The following is a 23768-nucleotide window of genomic DNA, read 5'->3' as shown; positions in this document are numbered from 1 at the left end:
AACACTCGAGCTAAATTCCATTTCAATTGCTAGATACGCTTCTATTGAATCTTACAGCTTTGCCGCGCCGTTTATGCGAGTACAAAAAATACTGGCGGTATTTTTAGTTTTGTTTTACGTACCTAGGAATTTTATATGCCAATTTACATCCACGGCTGTAGTTTTAGCACGTCATTATAACGCTCAGATAAATGTGAGAGAAAAAAGGCCAATACTAAATTCGCTTGTGAATTCTGCACACTTATTTTTTTAGTATTTAATATTGAAGTCAATATATTATATCTATATACCATCTTATCACAGTAAGTTAAATTTAAAACAGGTTTGGTTACTAATTTTCTCACGTAACTACGTGACTACCTTATAGATTCATACATATTCTTGCAATAGGGAAAGATTTCTTTTCAACAACATCGTACTTAGCAAGATAATTTAATAGGTACTATATTTCTATTTGAGCTTATTATTCTTGCAGTGGTCCACAGTTTGTACTTATATATGGTGTTTACCTGTTCAATAAACATTATATAAGTTACAAGATAGGCAATTATTTACTAATTAACCATAAATTGTGAGCACTACCCTGTAAGTTCAATAAAACTGACAGTCAGACTGCCAAACAGAACCTGCATTCATTCTTTTTACAAGTTTATGGCGAAGTGCCAATATTGTAGTCGTATCTATTACATTTCCGGTAATTTATACCTTGATAAATAGTTAGATTTACAACGTAAAGGCTTGTAAATTGAATATCACTCATGATCAATTTGATTTTAAAATTGCTCAATGGTCTTTTTTAGCAGTTTGAGAATAGGGGTCTGCATACAAACATAATTACATTTAATTTCAAATATGACAAACATTTTGTATAGATGCTCCAGTCAGCGATGACTGAATGATTAACGAATTTTTCACTGTTCCGAACAAACATCCATAGATTTCATTCGCATATCTGATCAATCACTACAAAAACGCTTGACAAACTGCTAAATCACGAAACGATTTTATTAAAATTCCCTTAAGCCAATAAACGCATGTTCTCAGCTACAAATTCTTGGAAAGTACAAACGTATATATACAGGTATGTATAGTGTACAGTTACAGGTAGCTACATTAATTAGTATCAACTGATATTCTGGTTGCAATAGTCTCAAGTGCCGGGCCAGGTTACTACTTCATCTCAATATTAGCTGCGTCAGATAAGGTATGGGCTACTGTAACGCTCCTTAGAGACACACGAATAGAACACTTGAATGAATCAAGTTGCAGATGACAAGTAGGGTATGTCTTACTATTGACATGTATTTCGATTTGGAGTGATATTTAGTTGAACATGTATTAGAGTAAGTTGAGTAATGACGGACGTATGTATCTGACGGAATTTCAAAGGAAAAATATGTACTGATTGTAAAAAATCAGTTAGACGCAATCTTTTTCCAGCGGCGCCTCTCCAAATAGCGAAAGTTATCAATGAACTTGTAGCATTCCTCAGTCCCTCTCAGTAGTTTCATTCGATACATAAAGTATCTAGGATTTTTTTAACGAACATGTGGATGTATAAGGAAGGTGAAAGGAACTATTGTATGGACAGCCGATCACAACACAATTGTGCTAGGTGCTGTGGGTTCGATTTCTGTGTAAGTGGAACAAAGAATTGTATGAACTGTGCTCTACAAACGGTTTTTCGGAGAGATCTTTTTACCTTGAATATTTGTCAAATTCTCCACATGGCAGGGGCTAAAAAATTCAAGTTTAGAATTTTATAGTTTTAACAAAAACCAATTTCAAATAAGTGTAGTTGTTTTTTTTTTAATGACTCTTATGCTAAGGAAATTAATCCTTATGACGCTTGGGGTTTCACAGTTGTCCTATCAAACACTATCTACCCGTACATAAATGCGTGAAGCACAGCAATAAATGAAAAATAAGATTGATTGATAGGTTTGAATCATAGTCAAGGTACCTACGTCTTGCCAACCATCGTTAATCGATTTGATTTAGTATGATTTGTAACACACGAAGTTATTGCGATATTTAGGTACAGTTATCATACTAAATATGGTTTCATTGAACTTGACTACCTATTTCATTCTCTATTTTATGGTAAAACCTAGTTTTTACAAATGCAAATTATATTTTTTACCGCTCCACTTAGGCAGTTATACAAAAATCTTCATAAAATAAAGATTATAGCAGCACTATAGTCCCATTGTTAGTCGCCAAAATAAAATAATATGTATTTTGAGGAATAGGTCGTAATGTGCCGTTTTAAATGCTAAAAGATTTTAAGAAAAATAACATATAGGTACCAGTTTGTTTTATAACTTAGATACTTTAATGAGATATTAGATGTTAATCAATTGTCATGTTAATAAATTATGTTAATAACACTCTTCGACATAAAACGACTGTCTTGTGAAGAAAGCGGTATTTTATCATGGCGGTACTGTTTCGACTGTTGACTGTTTGTCAATATATCCGTTAGCCAACAGTTTATTTTATTGGTCAAGAAAAGTTAAAAATTAAATATAATTTCATGACGGATACTTAATTAGTCTGGCTGGTCTGTTGGTCAAGTGGTTAGTGACCCTGACTGCTATGCCGGAGGGCGTGGGTTCGATTCCCACAAAGTAAAAAAGTAAAAATGTTTGTGAGATGAGCAAGATCTTTTTTTCTGTGTTTTGATGTAATTTATTCAAAATGTACATGTTCAATAAGTATATTTATTTACAGTCAAGTATATATATAATATGAAATTGAAGTTTTTAAATCGTTTTATTTTTTTTATTTTTAAGTATCTTTAATGCTATAAGGCTAGGCTTTTAACCTTCAATCACGTCTTTAGATTCAATCATGTACTAATAAATAATAAACCTGTATTCAAAAATGATCAACTTAATAAAAATACTCAAAGAATAGAGTTGACTTAATACCAACCACCACCATCACAAATATGATAAATTTAAATTCGTCATCTCATTCCATAAATTTTACTTCTTAATAATAAAATTATAATTTAAATATTTTATCTATTATCTGATAGCACCTAAGGACAAAAATAATCTAAGTAGGTACCTATACACTCATATAATCATTTAGACATATCTATAATAAATAACCCTAATAATGTAAATATACGTATATATTATTATATATCTATGTGCTATGCCAACCTAATCAATTAATAGGACTAATCTTATCTAATAGGACACAAAAGAAATCCGTTTTTAACTCTAAACGAAAATAGTAGGTACTGGTAAAGAGTTTTATATATCACATTTCGTTTAGAAAACTGCCGCAAACGCAACTATGAACCATCCAACATGAGAAAAAATAAAACAAATGATCCAATAGTTCAATCAATATATAGTCACTACATTATCAAAAAAAAAACAAGATAAGTCCCAAGCCCAAGTCAAATACCTTCCGAAAGCAATATTTTTTTGTCATACTGACTAAAATATTTACTAACCTTTTCGCCGCAGAAAGATAAATAACAAAATTTTCTAACCTCAATTTTGGCCTCATAGTAGGAAACAAAACACAAATTAAAGTTTATAAATAAGACGCGTAAATTCAGCTTTGGCTGCAATACGTTTTTATTCTAATTGCTACCATTGCCAACATAGTGTAGAACGCCGAATTTATTGAGTTATTGTCAAGTTCAACGACCCGATGATTAGAACGCATTTTGCTCTAGTCATTGATAGGTACGGATCTTAAATTGTCTTGACTTGCCTCCGCCTTTATTAATCAACTCATATAATAAAAAAACAAAACACGTGTTTTTGTACCATAATAGTATTAAACGGACTTTTTACCACACCATACTTCTTATAATCCAAATTTATGCAGTTCAATAAATTAGAATGAAAACTGGGTAAGTATTTAACATATCGATAATAATAAACGTACACGAAAAAACTTTAACCCTTTAAAACAGTTTGAAGTTAACAAAAGACGTAAGTACCTAAGTTAATTAGATATATCTTTTCATTTCCTACTCTTTCTTCATCACATTACGCCTCATCTATTAAAAACTACTAATTTATGGCGCTGACTGTACATGCATCTTGGGATCATTGAACTATTGATAGGTAGGTAAGTAGCAATAAAAACCTATTCCTAATGTGAGAAGTGGTGCCATCTGTTAAACCTTCCATACAACAGTCAAATTCCAAATAGTTCTCTTTTCTTGACAAGAACTACTGTAGATGGCGCTACGGAGTCGGATATGCATGTGCAAAAATTGTGATAATAATGTCAAGGCCAATGCTAAATTTTATAAATTTGTTTACTGTAACTATAGAATTTGATAAAATCAGTACTCTGCCAGTCGCTCGATATATAATTAACGAAATTAGGCATAGTAATTAAAGAATTTGCCCTATATTTTCAAGTACTAGTGTTGCTTCCGCGTCATAACCTCTTTGCAAAATAATATCTATGGATCTGGAATTTGTGGTAAATATTCGGTAGTTTTACTATTGATAAATAGCTTTGTTGATAAGTTTTTAGTACTTTATCTTACAATTAATAATAACCATTCATTTTATGATACTGATTAGTATAAATATTGCGTTTTTCTTTAAAATAGTAGTGCAAAATTTGAATTTGGCGCCGTAAACTGTGAAACGCATGAAGTTCGCGTTGCGAATCTGGCCGATTGATGTGAAAGATATTCCGAAGGCCGTGAGTGAACACGGAAATCGAGATGTGTGTGTGGTCAAAAAGACAGTGCAAGGTAGGGGTCGGGTGGCGTTTGTGATGGCAAAATTTTTGCAAATGGTGAGTTAGGAATTATTGACTTGTCGTGTCTCGGATATCGTTTTGTTTTGTGATAGTGAATAATATGTGTGTTTAGCAAAATATTTAGTGTTTATTGATATTAAAATTCTTAGATTCTGTGATACGGGATCGGCAAATGGCGCTACGAATAGCCAAAGTTGACACAACTACGCGTTTAGAAATCCCATACATCTTCAGGTGCCAATTTTTAGGCACGCGGCATGACCTGTGATAAACAACAATTATTGGTGCATCCTAAAATTCTTCAAATCACGCGTATGGACCTAGCAACTGGGACATCCAGCTTGGCGATTATAACGGTGTCAGCATGTTGCGATTTTTTTGGCGAGCGGTACTACTTTTTTAAACTCGTTTATAGAGGCGGCTAGAGGTTTCCGCGTCCCGTAGGGTCGGTGGCCCCGCGCTCTGGCTTCTGGAGCTAAATTACATAATGTATAGGTGTTGTTTGGAGCATGCAACAAGTAGATATGTGTCGGCGGGCTAACTGTCAATGTGGAGTACAGTAAGCTCGCTGCCCGCGGCCCCCATTAATTCGAGCCGCTGATGTCACTTATCTCTCCGCTCTCCTATCTAGGCCCTATGGCCGCCAATTTTTTGCACATAGTATCTTAATGTAAATTTGATAACCGGCGCGTCTCTAATTACCACTTGTTTAAATACTAAGTGATGCAAATCTAGGTTCGTTTACAGCAACTGTTAACGAATTTAAATTTTAGTCCTTATATTGAAATAACCTTGTTATGTTTTATTTGTGAATTTAGCATAAAACAGTTGAATGATGGTATAGTGATTTGATAATTATTTGCAGCACGGTCACTGACATTAGCACCAACAATGGACCAGCAATTCTGCTTGCGCTGGAACAACCACCCGAACAACCTGACTGATGTGCTTGCGAGCCTGCTGCAAAGAGAGGCTTTGTGCGATGTCACACTGGCCTGCGATGGAGAAACAGTCAAGGTTTGTTATCTCACATCTTTTTTCATTTATACTTAACATACATAATTAACTCATAGTTATAAAACATTATCTTAAAATTATAGTCTAGTATTTTATTTTAAAACTTATTATAATTAATTCCGTTGATAGTCGTAGCCTGTTTTACATCTCAATACACATTATTCATGCTCAAAATATTTTGTTACTAGTTTTTAGAAAACAACCTAGTCACATGAATCAGTTGTTTTATAAAATACTTATTACAATCTCCTTAGTAATGTTATATCACATTGTAGGAAGTGTATGTAAATATTGATATACTGTTTGTTGCACTCACATGCAACAGTTTATTATTATGCCACAACAAAATGCATTAAATAGTAAACAAACATGAGTAATACACTTATGTGTTGTTACCTATTGTTGACAATGCTTTTTGAATGATTTTTTCTTGCTCTGACTAAACATTGTAAGAAGTTAACTATTGAGTCAAGTTAACATTCAATGTTTTACTTTTTCATGAATGGAAGATACCTTTTTCAGGGCATTCTAAATTTCCTCTTTTCTTTTTGTGTGAAAACCTTGAATAATTTTTAAGCATAATAGTTTTGAAGATGAAATATAGAGATTTTAATTCAAAACATAATTAGTTTATTCCTAGGACAGTTTAAAAGATATAATACACCTACACCAGAGTTAGATAGAGGAAGATTACACATAAAATCTTCACTGTCATTACTGTCAAATTGCTACCTTAGCCATCAATTCAAGGCAGTCTTCATTGTAGATATTTAAATATTTGCTAATTCTGCAAGGTTATTCTTGCCTAAATTGGATTTTTAAAGCTAATGCCTAAATATTGAATATAATTAGACATGTTTTGACTAAATACCTGTGTATATGTATTTAAATAGCAGTAATACTGAACATTTGCATTATTTATTCCTTGAACCTTATTCAAAGAGCTCAGTTGTATCTATGAATGATTTAAGGCTTATAATGCTGGAGGCCCTACATTATTTAAAGGTAATAAAAATAAGAGAAGCTGGTTCATACAAAAACTAAAGGTATTGTGAACGAGCCACTTCCTTAATAATGCTATTAAAATTCAACAATTATCTATGAAAGCTGAAGTTTTATGCTAATAAAATGCAATTTTATTTGGCAGGTTAAAGTCTGTAGAAGATCTGCATATGTTTTAAACTTTCTAATTTTTTGTTATAGTGGTTGAGCAGGTTTTAGGGACTAGATATCTGCAGACATATTAATAGCATTATGTCTGGCTAGCTAGGTCTAGTAGCATAACTTTTTTTAGGAATGTTTGAAACCTTGGCACTATTTTTAGAGTGAATATGTTTGAATCAAATCTTGCAAGATTTTTCTAATACATTGCAGCACACGCATACTTCGTATCGTAGGATTTTATCCTGCATTGTAGATGATACACGTACAGTGAGATCCTTTAATTTAACTTAGGTCAGATAAAAATCGAGCTACCAAGGCGTTGGGCGTCGCAGCGCCAGTATCACTGACTGATAAAATATTAATCACTCATTTACTACGTTTTGTTTGAGTATGTAGGTATTGAAAATATGTGTCAGTAGAGCAACACGCAGAAAAATTAAATACATTACATAAATATGTTTTAGTAAAAGTACTTGCTAGGTATGTGTGTAATGTTTCGGTAATACAAAGAGTTTTTCTTAATTGTGTCGACGACGAAATTAATAATATGTTACTAAAATGTACAGTAGATAAATGCACGCATTATTAGGAGGCAGGGGTGATTGTGCTTTTAACCCATTTGGATCCGCTGTCCCTATACAGGGACAGTTGTTCAACTGCCCACAAGTTTTTATAAACATTTGATATCTACAGAAGTAAATTAGATTTCGTATGCTAAATAGTGTATCTTTTGAATTTTATTTTAAATATTGACATTTTTTTGGAAAAAAGTGATTGAATTGTTAATTTTGTCCGCTGAAGTAAAAACAAAAACTATCTTCAAAAGCTAAGGCTTTTTATCGTACTTATATACGCAAATTCTTTACACTTTTTTGCGATTTTTATTGGTTTGTACTATCAATAATAATATAACTTGACAATACATGCTTATTTTTAAGTTTTATTCATGGGAGGCCATAGTTTATCTAGGTGTCCCTACATAGGGACATTGGGCACATCACTATATTTTCATAATGGACTTGTATTCATTTTTTGTTTTGTTTTTAGTACTTATTTCATTATTTATTATGACTAAAAGGCCATTTGATGTTATAAATGATGACAGAGGTCTTGAAGAAGCACTAAAGACTATTTCGAACAAAGAAGATGATCTGAAAACAGAATCTGAATCGCTAGCTATTCCTCCAGATCCTATTATTCTAGCTGATAAAAAAGAGTTTGAAGAAGAAAACATCCAACTGAATATATCCTCGATGTATTCCTAGCAGGGTGGAAGTTCTTGCTTCTCATAGTGAAAACAGTTGGGACAGCAGCCTTTGTAAAAGCAAGTTATAAACCTCCGGAGATTGATGCGAAGTGGCGTAAATGCGAAAGCTCTGAACTTTCGCATTCAGAGCTTTCAGAGCTTTCGCAAGTTCAGAGCTTTCGCATTTACTCCACTTTGCACTGGCACCGTGCGGGAGAATAGGACCAAAAAGTGTTCTCTTGTATCAGTAAAAGATGTGAAAAAAAATAGATAGAATTATGATTACAGACTTCATAGTAATAATCAATTTTGATTGTAAGTTTGCTTGATAACTGCGTTATACTGTGGGCACCAACTTTGGAAGAATACCTTCATTGGGCAAATGCTAATGCTTTGCGTCTGCATAATTTGACCCATGAAAAAATATTCCAACTTCATTTTCGACATAATAAAAAGATTTCACTTGAAATCTATGGACGCCAAGATCGAAGACGTAAGACCATCAGCCGCAGTACCAGGTCCGGCAGCAGATAGAATTGGACACTTTCCTCAGAGACTGCCTAAACAGCTTCAATATGTTGTTTTCCATAAAAAAAATACGCTGGAAATGCATACAATGCATGAAAACCTTGCACATTGAAAATAATAATAGGCTTAAATAATATCACTCATGAGCCCATTGTCCCTGTACAGGGACAGTGTTTTTTTTTATATATAGAAACATATTTTTCATTTTTTTATGTTTTATTCTGCTCATGAACCATATGCCATTTACTTAATAAACATTTTTTCATAAATCTTGGGGTAATTTGTATTTGGGTCCAAATGGGTTAAAAACATGTCCACGAATTGATTGATTTAAATTCCATTACGTGTTCGAGATACGATCTAATCGAAATTAGACAGTAGTTTGCTACCTCACAAAAGCTACGCCCGGCTACATTTTTAAATGCTCTCTGGTATGACTATTAAGTGTGTTACCCTATATTTGCTCAAAATCATCGTGATCTTTATCTCTAGTCCTTTTTTATGCCACTGCTGGGTCTAAGTCTTTGGTTTGAATTTCCATTCTCACCGAACCTGTACCGTTCTTACCCACGTCTGACCCGAAACCTTGGCTTTGGTCGTCGACCCATCTCGCTCCCAAACGACCGACGTACATTTAAGATAACCTAAATCCTAGTCTAGATTGACGATTAGGTATTAACAATTTTCATAGTCATAAACTGTGTGTTCTTTCTTGAAACTGATCTATATCTACCGTTATAAAATATATCTTAAAATAAAACAACATTGGACAAGCCCCACAGATAAGAAACTGTCTCAAAAGATTATCTGGCTAGTCAAACTGTTTTGTCTACTTTTAACTTGTTTTTAAACACGGTTATCGAATTCATTTTGATTTTTAAATATTTATTTTATGTTTGTATGTGGGCAGTATATTTAAAAAACAGAAAATCGTTGTTTCAAATCTTAAACATTCCAATACAGACGAATGTAGCTCAAAACTGCAGGTGGAGGGACGAGAGTCTCATTTATGGGTTCCTTTCGTACCGCGTTCGTACGGTAAAAACAGTAACGTTACCTTTCTTAACTGGAAACTAACTGTATATCATGAAATCCATGATTACTTTAATTTTTTAGCAGCTAGGTACGTTATAAGTAGTCTTTAAAGCGTTAATTCATTTCGCGGCAATTTTATGAGTAAAACATGATGCATTTTTAATTATTACGATGACTAACGATATTTAACATGGAAAAAATTGCAACAAGACCTAAGAAAATCCTAAGAAATAGTTCCACAACATTAGGTCTGATAAAAACTTTGATTTTGTACTTAATATCGGAGAAATATCAATTAAGTATAACGTTAGTCGGTGGGAGACAGGACTATAGTAAACCAGCTGCCTACTCAGTCTAGCTCGATACCGCTATCGACTTCACCACATTCTTAGAGCAAATGTGTTACAGCAAACGATATTTAGAATCGAACATTTATTTTTCAACAATATGGGTAATGTGCTATGTGTGAAAATAGCATACATTAAAATAGAACGTACCTAGGAAATAGACTTCAAAGTCACATGTTATCTAGGACGATCTTAGTAAGCCACAGACATAAATAAAAGCTTAGTGAAAGTTGGTTTTTATATCTAGAATAGTACTGCAAAGCGAAAGTTCGATTCCGAAAGACCTAGGTGTTGTTTTTACCGTGGTATAAGGAGTTGTAAATGTATTAGCGCGCAGGTTATATCGAGTTACTTAAGTTATCCGTTACGTTAGGCGCAAGCGCCGGATATGAACTCGGGCATTATAACTCAGTTTCATGTTATAAATCTTTAGTGGCCTGTGGCACACAGTACTAAATACCAAAGAACAGTAAATAAAACGATTCCAGTTTTCTTGCCGTATTACTATAAAGTAAAACCGCTACAGTTCGGCGACAATGCTCGTTTTGTCTTGATAAATGTAGACTCTTCTTTCTCAAAATCACTGAAAGATCTATCTTTTATTTTTTAACCTTTAATGAAGAAAAATTTGACGCTACTGTACACATATTTCATCAAATATTAAAAGCATATGAAACCACGTACGGGGTGTAGGTCCAATAAAAGCTAAATAAATATGTACATCAATTAGCAACACACATTTGGTCATACACAAAAATTCTCGTTTCGTTTTACCAAAACCATAATAATCAATTATGAGTTATGAATATACAAATAGTTTTTCGGTCATAAACTGGACATTAATCCATATGAATATTACCTACTTCAAAAATACTTCCTGACTTTTAAAACAATACTGATAATATGCTTTTCAAGTGTTTTTTCTTCATTTGTAATGACAGCATTTAGTATTAGCAACAAGAACTTTTCTTTGTATAAGAATTTAACTTAAATAGGATCGTTAAAATAATAATACCTTCATACTTTGTCACCAAGGTCGAAAATATAATATTAATCCTTGAAAACGATACATCTAAAGTAAATGCGAACGTCATAACAATATAATGTTTATCATCGCAATCACGGCGATATCATACTTATTATAATCGGGATGCGGGAAAGAGGTTCGGTTTTTTTTTTATAAATAAAATGTATAACAACCTGCTTTGAGAATATATCTACGTACTCTGTACTGAATATAAAATAATACTCCTCACAAAGGCCTCCGTGCAAATATTAACCAACAACTTGTGTCTGAAAACCTAGTCCATGAAAAAACATTTACTAACTAATTGTAATAACAATAGGTCTGCCAAAATGGCAGTTATGCACTGTTTCTATATAATGCTAACAGAATCGTAAAGACCTTCACATAGCTCTGCATCATTTCTTTTGTTTAATTTACACATGCTATTTTTAAAGCAAACTTGTGAAAACGTGTTTTTTTAATTGTTTCAGGCACACCAGACGATACTCTCCGCATGTTCCCCATATTTTGAAAGTATATTCCTACAGAACAATCATCCACACCCGATAATATTTCTCAAAGATGTACGATTATCAGAAATGAAATCACTTTTGGATTTCATGTACAAGGTATTTAAATACGACATAAAAATATATTATGCAACTTTTTTTTTTCGAAATCATTAGACTAATTTTGATTATTTCAGGGTGAAGTGAATGTTGGCCAAAATATGCTCCCGATGTTCCTAAAAACTGCTGAAAGTTTACAAGTTAGAGGTTTGACAGAAAATAATACATTGAATCCCAAGGTAAGCAATGTCAAACGAAGTGGTTTTAGTATGAAAATTAATAAATAATCTAACGGCTTCACTTTATCGATCTAGATTTCGCCTGACGGGACAACAAACTGTCGCTATGACAACATAATTAGAACAGTTAATGTACATTATTTAACCTTGGTATTAAGATGCATAATTTCTATTTTTGCACCTAAAATATAACACGCAACTTTTACACAGTTTATTAGTTATCACTCGTTGGCCTTGAATTATTTGATAGAGCGGCAGTTTTACTAACAGATCTGAATTTGGAATTTAAATTTTTATCCAAAAACTAATAGAAATAAAATTAAAAATACAGTATTAACATGTTATGCTTCGTTGTATTGGGTACGTATTCTTATACCTAATTCGGAATTAAAGAGCTGACGTCATAAAACCGTTACAATGCTTCGAGATAAAAATATGCATCCATAAACGCATCATCTTGAAAAAACCGTTGGAATGGGTAGGTAAACTTTTGTGAGAGGTGTTATTGGTGGTAGATCAGATTTGAATAGGAAAATAAAACAACTTTTAATTATATGAAATTAACTTTCTTTACTTGTTACTTTACCGTTATATTAGTATCAAACCTCAAGCGTAGAAATCATAAAGATATGATAGTATTAAGCATTATTTTTTTAAATCGGCTCTTTGTAATAAGGATTACATAAATTAATTCTCAGTCTGAGGATCGTTCAACTCCGTCGGTGAGCGCGGAGAACCTCTCCCGCGCGGAGTCGTTCGCCACGCCTCCGGCCGCGCACTGCGCGCCGCCCGCGCCGCACACGCCGCTGTCGGCCGCGCCGCCCGCGCACCCCTCACACCCCTCGCACGCTCTGCCGCCGGAGAAGCGACGCAGAAAGAACTCCACCGTACCCAGGGACGACGTCGACCTGTCCTACAGGCATTATGAGGTAAACTGCCTGTGCTAACAAAACTCATTTTAGCAATGCGTTGAATAGAATAAGTTTATTGTGGTGATTTAACTAATTTTGTATTGTATTTCAGGACAACCATAACTAGGAAAAAAAAACTTATCGCTTGTACTTTCATTGTGTCTTGATTGTGTATTATTGGGTAATTTTGTCAGAGGACTCTATAGAAAAATGTCTGATCGTGTACGTGGTACAGGGTCACGTGAAGTCGGCGAAAGCTGGTTCGACGGGTTCGGGTTCGGAGCCGTCGACGCCGCCGCCGGCTCACACTCCACACCGCGCGGTGGCCCGCTCGCCCGCGCACACGCCGGCCCCGCACGTGAAGCAGGAGCCGGACTCGCCGTACCCGCCGCACGCGCCGCACGCCCCGCACGCGCCGCTCGCCACGCTGGCGCCGGCCCTGCACCCGCCGACCTTCGACCAGACGCACCTCCAGGTCAGCATCTACACCCCGAACTACCTTCCTTGTTCCTACAGAATATCTATCAAACCTATTCATCCTACATACCCTGATAGGATTTTCTGTTTGTTTAAATTTCTGAATGCAGTTTTGTTTCTTCATCTTTGTGCGGATGATCTGTTTCTTCTATTATTTTCGTACTTTTTGCGAGCATACCGCGAATCTGTGACTGAGAAGGAAGGGATCTGCCCGATTTAAAAGATGGCGTCACAAAATTTAAAGCAGAGCCTTTCCTTCTTTGTTGGCAGAGTTCAGTCTGGATTCGCAGTGCCGACGCGGAGGAATCTAACCGCTCGTGTTTGGATCTCAGTCCTAATCGGCCATGTAGCAACATTCTCGCTTCGATCCTCGCATTACCGCCCCAACAAATTCCACCAGTTAAAAAACCTACCCGGCAGTTACCACAAAAATCTAAGAAAACCGGAAGATTCCGGTTTACTTGGTTATCACTTTACCCGTGGTTGCAATATGACAAATCTCAAAACACAATGTATTGCACTTACTGCAGAAAATGGTCACACGAACGAACGGCCAACAGAACGTCTTTTGTAGAAGGCAACGCTAATTTTAGGCTAGAGATACTTAATCATCACGAGAAATGTAAAGCTCATAAATACTGTCATGAACGCGAACATTCTTAATACATTTTTTGTATAGAACCTTCAATACAATGACAATCATAATCGTGTTGGGACTTATGACATCTTACCCGGAAGCCTATAATAAATAAAATACCGATAATATGTTAAGGAATAAAACGAATGATTTCAATGTGAAACGTTTTATTTATCGCATTTAACCATGCAACTACAAAAAGCACCTCGTCCTGCCTATCCCTTTCAACGAAGTGACTCTTAAAATTATAAAAAAGGCCAAAAGTATATTGCTTTTAGAAAAAAATTCAAACTATTTTCGTTTTTTCCTACAAATGAGTAGTAAGATTGCAATGAATATTTGAATAAGTACAAAATGTGTCAACAGCTTTTCCTATTGAACAGGTCAGATAACTATGTATAACTTTCTCAGGTTGTTTGTGGTAGTAAAACAATGAAGATTTTATATAACGATTGCTGATCTTTCAGGGTATGGGAGTAAATGAAATGGCCTCAATACTGACCCAGCAGGGTCTTGGCAACGAGTGCAACGACAGCGAACCGATGCTGCAGCCACACCCGGACCAGACAGACACCATAGATGGTGAGTTATTTTCCTTTTATAACGACCACCAACTAACCATAGAGTTTGCTATACAATCTTATTACATCGACATACAAAAACATAAGTTCATCATTCAATCAAGCTCATCTTTGTTTTGTTGGTGACCGTCAACATAATTGTGTGCTTTTAAATCGTTGTCAGATGTTAAAAACACGTCGTCTAGACCGGTTTCTTTAATTCATTATAGACGCCAGAAATCTAGTCCAAATTCTATATTTTTACATATCATTGTGGTAAAGTAACTAGAATATTTTACATAAGTGTCTGAGATATTAACAATTGACAACAGGTTTAATGTATTCTAAATGTTAGCTTTTGTTAACCCCTTGCCTTTGCTTCTCGTTATTAAAGAAGTCCAGAAATTTTACACAGTTGACTCACATCAATACCAAAATTCAATGAAATATCTGGACTTGAGGTCACTTAAAGTATGCATGTTGATAACATTTGCAGCATGTCACTCTTTGTTGCTTACTGGTCCATTGTAAAGTCGCACTTACCATAGCCGCTTCTCAATTCTTTTCTTAATATGGTATGCTTTTAGAAATTTTCTATTTATTAATTTTATGAAGAAAACGGTGTCATAAAATTTCTATTCAATGATGATTTGGCGCCCCCTGAGGGTCATAGGTCGTGCAATATTTACACTAGTTAATTTAGACCTTATAGTTAAGTCTCAGGGTTAAGGTTATCGTGTATATGTACATGTAATTTTAAGAAGTCCAAGACTGTTATTACTTTAATGAGTTAGAATATAGTGTATCTGCTAGCCTGTGGGTTGCATGTAAAAGGGATCTCGAGTATATTTGAATGGTTACGGAAGTGTGTTGGTTGCTGTGAAGATCGCGTACAGTTTGTTAGTGAGAAATCAAGCATGCCCAAAATATTATGCCGTCATGAAGATATTTACGTATCTTACAGGTGAAAATTATGGCGTTGATGAAAATAAAAAACCATGGGAACCTTTTACGAATAAACTAGCGAATGTTGAAAATATTGTCAAATCATTCGGTTTGACATTAAACAACAGATCTTACAATGTTCCCGAGTCTTGTAACATTTGCGGTAAATTAGTAAATAATTTGAAAAAGCATATGAAATCGCATAATCCAGAACAGCACAAATGTCCTATGTGTCCCATTACGCTGACTCGCGCTGATAATTTGAAGAGACATCTACGGATGAAACATTGTTCTGTTTTAAAATCCAATAATTTGGAAAATATTAAAAAGAAATGTGAATTTACTTAAAGATTAGCTAATTAGAATCGTTCTGTTTTAGTTAGATATGAATAACGATCCTACTCGCGACTAGATATCATTAGGTCATGTGTTCATAGTGTTACTATGTTCTTTAATACTCATTAACTTTTAATTGTTACGTAGCAAATCTTTCTACTAACTTTACTACTAATCGATTGCAAATTTTAACCCAATGCGCTGACTCGGTTGATCTAACAAATGTAATTTTGTAATTAGTATTAAGGTGTGGTGTGATCTTTTATGTTTAGTTTATCATTTTCATTCTATCCGGAAAAAAAACTAATATTAATTTAATCATTTTATACGAATATATGAAATTGTAATTATCGCTTTCAATCATCCTAAAGTGCCTTTCTCGGATGCGAAACGTTCAACACAGAAAATAATTCAAGTAAAAATTCGTTACATCATTCGTAACAAGGCTAATAAAAAGACAATATACATAGAATAAGTGTTGAACGGAGTGCTATTTTTTTTTATCAAATCATTTTTAGGAAGTCAGGTGCAGAAATGCATTAGCTTCTAAATAATACCTATGAAATCCTTAATTAACCAAAATTTCGTGTATTTTATATAAATTGTGCTAAAACTGTGTTAACAATGTATGTGATTATTTATTTTGGTATTTGTATAGTATAGAAGTTAGAACAGTTTTATTTGCTGTGACCGAGATAATGATTGTGTAACTGATAATTTAAATAACAACTCAAGTGATCAGCGTCTTATAGAATGTACTGTTTTTTTCTTTTATTATACCTTAGAGGAATGTTAACTAGTAAAATTTTGAGACAATGTCAAAAATATAGTTTACTTAACGATAAATGGGAATAATAGACACGATGACTTTGTCCTCTTAATGGAACACACACACACGTTGCGTGCTACTTATGATACACATTTTGAGGTCTCGGTCGTCTAGAAGATTGCCGATCAATTGAGGTGCCTTATAAATCAATTTCCACCCAGAAGTTTGTACAAACTTATGATCTCTTATTGTTCCTTGTAGTATAATGAATTGATATTGGTAATAACAACTGATGTCTAAGACTGACTCTTTTGTGATGTAGGAACATACTCTTAATTTTAATTTATTTCCCATTACTTCGATTAATTCGTATGTAAGTCTATCGTTATTGTGTGTTTGTTGCAAATATATTCCTTTATTTATACCACTTTTCTTTTCATTTCATCCTCTATCCATGCTTTCTTTATATATAGCAGACCTATTTCTCTCTATAAATCGCCTTCTGCATTTACAGGCTTGGTGACAGTAATTAACAAATTCTCATGCAAACGTATATAACACAGAAAATAACTAACACCATTTCTTCAGTATCATTGATTCATTTATGCATGGATCTCCATTGAATATATTAATATTTTGTTACAAATCAATAATTTCGAAAGTTTTATTTTAAATTTTTATTAAATATTATTAACGCTTTTATATTATAATAGTCATAGGAAAGGCATAGTACAGCGTTAACAGTTAATAATAAGGCTTAAATAGTGCTACTAAACTAATGTAAAAAATGTTTGAATCGACTATTGTTTTTGCAAAATGTTTTCAACTAGTTTCTATATCAAAAAGTATATTGTGAACCTCTCAGTAAAACTCGCATCACGTAACAAATGCCCCAGTACCAACTTAGGTCACTCGACCGGTGCATGATTGTAAGAACCGAGTCGTCCGGCGTCGGAGAGCCGACATCGCTCGCGTGGCCGTTGGCACTGCGGCATTCGATGGTGAGGCGGTGTGTGTGTGGTGGGAGTGACGCATCGCTGGTTGCAGGCTCGAAGGGCTGGCACATGCGGCTGACGTTCGAGCGGGTGGCGGGCGCGCTGAACCTGCACCGGTGCAAGCTGTGCGGCAAGGTGGTGACGCACATCCGCAACCACTATCACGTGCACTTCCCGGGCCGGTTCGAGTGCCCGCTGTGCCGCGCCACGTACACGCGCTCCGACAACCTGCGCACGCACTGCAAGTTCAAGCACCCCGCGTACAACCCCGACACGCGCAAGTTCGAGCCGCCCGCGCCGCCCGCGCCCGCGCCGCCGCACGCGCCGCTGTACGCCAACCCGCTGGACGCGGGCTTCGATTGATTGTCCATGTACTGGCTCGGCCTCGACGCTCTGTGAGCGCGCTCGCCCCAGCCAGCTCAGACTCTGTCGTTGTTGATGTGTCAAAATTTTAACAGACCGTCTCGCGTCAAAACCGCTTCCTATTTAGGATTAAGCTGAAGTGCTATTACTTAAACGGGCCTTTCTTGAAGTAGCCTGCACGCGGCGGGCGACTCGTTTTAGTATCGTCTCGGTTGTGCGTTTGACTTGCCCCAGTGTGATCTTGTATAAGATTCCTCGTCTGGAATGTACCTATGTCGATGTTACTGAAATAATGACTCGAAGCGTATATAGTAGGTAAGCAAATTTTTTTCTATACCAATCGCTATACGGGAACGGGCAAAAGCAATAATATGATGTTAATTTTACTATTACCATATTATTTTTTATATTGTATCGATAGGAACCTTAAGATATTAAGAATATACATTATATCGAGTAGCGGTGCGACCGCGAAGTGATGCTGGCTATTAGCGGTGGCCCCGACAAGGGCCCACACTTTCTTGTTATATTTATTCATTAGATAGGAAATTATGAGTTTCCTGTAGCTAATTGTATTTATGTTATTGAATCCTGTGGGTGGTATGGAACGACATCAGAAGGATATTTGGGGACTGGCAAGAGATTGTGATTTGTCGTTAGTCAACGACGTATAAATATTGACTGAATCTCAGTGTAGATGCATTTGTAACTCTATGAGGCCTTTGCAAGATGGATAATTATTAAGGATTTGTGATGTATTAAAGGATAGCGCCTAAGGAAACATACGAAAAGATTTTTATACTAGACTAGTTGATCTATTTACGGAGATTGTTTTTTTTTATACTTAGATATATTCTATTGTCTGATTTAATATACTTTTATATTTATATAACTGCATATATAATATGATTTATTAGTGTTGTTTGTTTTTAATCGATTCATCATATAGTAACAATGATTTCGTTTATGTTGAGTTGTCGGTTAAAAGTAATCGAGTTGAGATGTTAACATGTTTTATTATTTTATCGTTGGTAGGTGTTTAGTTGTGGTAACGGCGACCCGGCCCGGTCGTCGCCCACTCGTGTGATCGGTGCTTGGGGTCAAAGACCTCTTTCAATCAATTAATATAAGTTAGGACGGAACGTTTGGAGGTTGCGCATTTAGTAACTAATATTGGCATTCTACGATTGGGACTAACCTAGCGTTTATGTATGTATTTTTCAATTAAGGTTTAAGATTGTTACATTTTTAGCTAAACACTTAGAGTGGTACGGTAACTGAAATGTGATAAAAAGGAATGGTGCTAGAGAACCAAGAGTGTTAACACGCTACGATTCGACTCCTATTATAATATTAATGTTTTAATGATTAGTTACTTTGCATTAAATGTAAGGCATCTAGCATCCAGTTGAGGTACATCTGTCTGGTCAACGGGTAAATAATGCATGGATCGTACACGCCTAGAGATTACAGTATCACTCGAGATTTTACCTTAATTTTTTCAGAGATCTTCAAGTTTACTAGTACATAAATAAATAATGATAAGACACCATTTACATAATATATGAATCTGATCCTTGCCTACCAAATATAAAACGTTCATGATGGAGTTAGGAATTATCACATCCATGTAGTGAATCAGTGATTGTTTCCCATAACTTTAGTTGTGGCGTTAGTGCTGTTTAGTAGCTGTGAACATGCAATTCCACTTGTGCAATTTTTTTAAAATAGTCATAACTTATAGCTAGATTATACAATTGACTATTGAATATAGGGGCCCACTCGATATATATAAGCACGAAGCTCATGCGTCCCTGTATATATGAAGTCACCAAACATTTCTTCCATAAAGATTTTATATTTACTTTAAGGATATCAAAGATTTTTATACCTACTGTTCATAGTATTGTGGGCGCTTATTATTTGATAGCATTTCATACTCAGTGCAATATTACTAGTTATTTAATTACGTAACCAAACTAAATGATATTTTAAAAAGTATATAATTAATATCATTGAAAGAGAGTAACTACCTATTTGTATTTACATAAGTGAACTACTCCTAATGTCTATTTCTACTTAGTGAATCGCAGTTTGGGTTACGGTGATGTACAGGTTTTATAGCTGGTAATATTAAGAATTAGCTTGTTTACCTCTGCCAATCGTAATAGTTATGTACTATTTAATAATTTATTGTCGTGCAAGTTAAAGTCTATTGTTGAAATAGATCATAGCTATCCGTTACGGGTCCCATTGCCCAGCGAGTCGATGATCGCGCTGATCTCCCGATCTGCCCACGCGTTAAACGCTTCATCTAATCGTGAATGCATTTTTATATAACTATCACTCGAGACCAATTTTTAATATTGAATTTGCTATAGCAAATTGATTGATTAGTAACATAGAATATTATTTTAGATATTTTAGGTTAGGATACTATGATAGTGTCTGGCCAGAATATTTTGGAGTATCACACCGTTTGGCTCAGAAAATATCTACCTTTGATCTCTTTTCAGCTTTCAAAAAGTATGCAACTTAATAATTGTAATGGTGACCACATTCGGACTTAATGAAAGCTAACTTTATGCCATATGGAATTTTATACATAAGGTTAACGAATTACTAAATTTAGTCTTATGAAATTGAGGTCTTGTAGACCTAGTCACTTATTTGGCCAATCTATTGAATATTCCAATTTATTGTATAATAAAATTTACATTTGTATCACTAGAATGTGATCGTATCATTTGAATCAATGGAGTGCAGGATGAGCTCTAAAGGTTATTTCAGGATAGCAATGGTCTAGTTATGTTTATTTTGTTTCTTCTTTATAACATTAGCCAATTTGTTATAGTGTCGTATATCACAATAGTGTAATACTAATAGGAAGGGGGTGTCAAATCGTGTACCTCACACCTGACTAATAGTCTTGTTATATTATTACATGAAATTTTATGAACGATTTGTTGTTTATGAATATTTTGTTTGATGTCTTGGTTTGATGCCTCCGTTAAAAGTTTAATTTAAATAATTTTTGTTTTATGCAAGCAGTTAATGCAATTTTATTTTTTTTCACATTGTTTGATGTTATGTAATGCAATTTTAACATGTTGCAAACTCCTGCATTTATCTGTTGTATTTATTACTAATTTTTACATTAAATTGTGGTATGTTACAAATCCGTGTAGTTTCAGTTGTGCGTATCACGTGCTCCACACCCACCCGCAAAGTATAGAGATAAAACTGTACAAACCCTAAAGCGCGGCCGTATTCACTCCCCGTGAATAGTCGGTCGAGGCCCATCGTAGCCTAAACAGCGACACCAGTAAGGAGTCTCGCTGGGCGGCGCGACGCAGCGAGTAGCGGCGTGATGCGTTGTTGTTCGCAGAGCGCGCGCACGCGACGGCCGCGCCGCCGTACTCGTACCACAGCATGTTCGTGGCCGTGGCCGACAGCGCGGCGCTGTGGCGCTGCAAGTCCTGCGGCAAGGAGGTGTCCAACCGCTGGCACCACTTCCACTCGCACACGGCGCAGCGCTCGCCCTGCCCCTACTGCCCCGCCACCTACAGCCGCATCGACACGCTGCGCTCGCACCTGCGCCTCAAGCACGCGGCGCTGCTGCTCAAACACTAAGTATGCCACACTCGCGCCCCCCGACCCCTGCCTCGCTCCCGACATCCGAGCGAAATCTTATTAATGTCTTTGTTTCTTGTTCAATGTGAGTAGTCTTTAGTCTCATCGACGTGCGTCACGCATGATTTGGATAAGTCATAATATCTAATGTGTTTTATCGCACGTTTTTGTGCGTTGTATTTATATTGTTCTTTATGCATAAGATGAAACATTTTGTTACAACTAATTTTAACTAACAGGGTAAATTTAAACGGTAAGCTACTGGACAGCTCATTACCGATTCGAGACACAGTTAGTTCTTTAAAGTAAGGAAACTCAGCATTTCTAAACGTTTTATGTGCTAAAATGTGTGTATTCTTTCATGATATTAGTGAATCAACCAGCTGTTAGCGATTGTGTTTCTTTTACATACTTATTGGATACCCTCGATGTTAACAATATTATATTGTGTAGGTAAGTGTCTATGGTTATAATTTGCAAATATTAACTAAAAAAAATGGATGTGAAGACTGAAATGGTAACAACTTGTGATTGACTTTAATATGGAGACGGTATGGTCTGAATGTAAATAATTTGTAAACTGACTAATGATAATAATTATTATCAAAATTTTAGGTAGATAAAAACTTGGAACTTAATGCGTGTTCAAAATTCAAATTAACTTACAAACACGATGTTAGTATAGACCTACTTATGTATTATAAATTATATTTTTGTATAAATATTGTCAGCGGTTATCGCATAGTCATAAGAATTTTAGGTGTCTACTCCTAACTTGCATAATTCTTAAGTGAAATATCAACATTCCGTTACGAGTAGACAACGTGGTTTTCATTTTTAGATAAAACGCATAAACAAATTTCTATCAGATTTTCTGACTTTTGGAATCTTCTGATTATGATAACGATGTTAATATTCGCTAAGGCTTGAACCTTTATAAAATGTAGTTAGTGTCTATGCTCATACTCAACTATGCATCATAATCATGTTTGATTGTTAACTAAGTCGAACACCTATTGTACATACATTATCTCTCTACAATCGAATGTAAGTGTAAATGTCGTATACTTTGAGACAATTATGTGAATTTAACACATTGTTTATCTGTCGTAAGTAATTATCTAGCTTTTAATGGTCCAATACTTATATAACATTCGTAATTATTGTATGTCATATTGATGTAGGTACAGATATTTCATTGAATCTCATAAATTTTCAGTCATTCATTAATCAGTATTATACTTATAGATCAATATACTAGGTAGTCATTAATCGATGTCATAAGTCCCAATCTAAGAATGTAGGTTAGTTAACATAGCGATGTAAAGTCACCTGTTATAAAGTGCTTGGCTAGTCACCCAATCTCTAGTTAATATTATTTTATCGTTGACATGTGTTGTTCCTTTCATTATTTTATTATGATAGTTTTAATTATCTTATTGTTCTATTTGTTTGGCAACTGATTTTATAATAAAATGTTTTAAGGTTCTAAGAGTAAAGTAATAACTTTACTAGCATGATTATAAAAATAATTCACTAATTTATTGCTCTAAATAAATACATAACTACATCACTTCAAACCGGTGTTTCTTTTGGCTTAAAAATACAAACAACATTTATACAAAATAGTTTATTGCACATTTTATTCATTATTTTTAATGGCAAAATACACAAAAAGTGTGATTTTATATATACATTGCACAAATATCACTATGAGTATTCTACTATAAATACTAACATTTTTATTATAAATACGTACTTGTGACGCAAACAATTTTCACACACACATCCAAAATGAATTAAACATGGCAACATATGGCAAGTTTAATTCTCTATCAATAAGATAATTTACGAAAGAAGTATACAGTGATGATGGCAATACTACATACCTATAAATTAATCTGCATTCACTAGTAGCTGGCAACATAATCAGTCACACTTGTTATAATCAACTAGTCAGATACTTACACGGAATTCCGCCTATCACAGATTATTTTGTTTCTATATACATTTACATATGAAAACACAGAGGCTTGTGTCCACTACGTCTACCAGTAGGTATCCCTAAAAAGGTTTCAGGTTGAAAAGTAAGATTCACTGTCGTTTTATGGTCAAATTAAATGACTTCAGAAAAAAAACCGAAGCTGCTGTTATTAACAATAGGTAACACTGGTGCCTGCTACGATCCACTATTTAAAGCGGTCACTTAAACTGGCATAAATTGTATATAAGTATAACT

The 23768-nt window shown here is 34.9% G+C and overlaps 1 protein-coding gene across 4 annotated transcripts; it reads left to right on the top strand.

Annotated features, from left to right (window-relative positions):
• Positions 1-4043: 4043 nt before the first annotated feature.
• LOC113496308 (sex determination protein fruitless-like) lies at positions 4044-21075 on the top strand. 4 transcript variants are annotated; one of them, XM_026875459.1, is made up of 8 exons: positions 4044-4788; positions 5618-5769; positions 11587-11724; positions 11802-11903; positions 12602-12832; positions 13050-13289; positions 14396-14510; positions 15453-16965. In XM_026875459.1, exons 2-8 carry the CDS (start codon positions 5644-5646, stop codon positions 15779-15781), a joined length of 1281 nt encoding a protein of 426 aa, XP_026731260.1. In that variant the 5' UTR covers positions 4044-4788; positions 5618-5643; the 3' UTR covers positions 15782-16965. The 4 variants fall into 4 exon arrangements, with proteins under 4 accessions (XP_026731260.1, XP_026731264.1, XP_026731261.1 ...); XM_026875463.1 differs by lacking the exon at positions 15453-16965 and adding an exon at positions 17586-21075 and having other exon boundaries at positions 4046-4788; XM_026875460.1 differs by lacking the exon at positions 4044-4788 and adding an exon at positions 4796-5140.
• Positions 21076-23768: the final 2693 nt, after the last annotated feature.

This window comes from Trichoplusia ni, chromosome 8 (assembly GCF_003590095.1).
Source record: "Trichoplusia ni isolate ovarian cell line Hi5 chromosome 8, tn1, whole genome shotgun sequence".
Taxonomy (NCBI): domain Eukaryota; kingdom Metazoa; phylum Arthropoda; class Insecta; order Lepidoptera; family Noctuidae; genus Trichoplusia; species Trichoplusia ni.
Note: the sequence above shows the minus strand (reverse complement) of the source record. Positions and strands in the feature narration are given on the sequence as shown.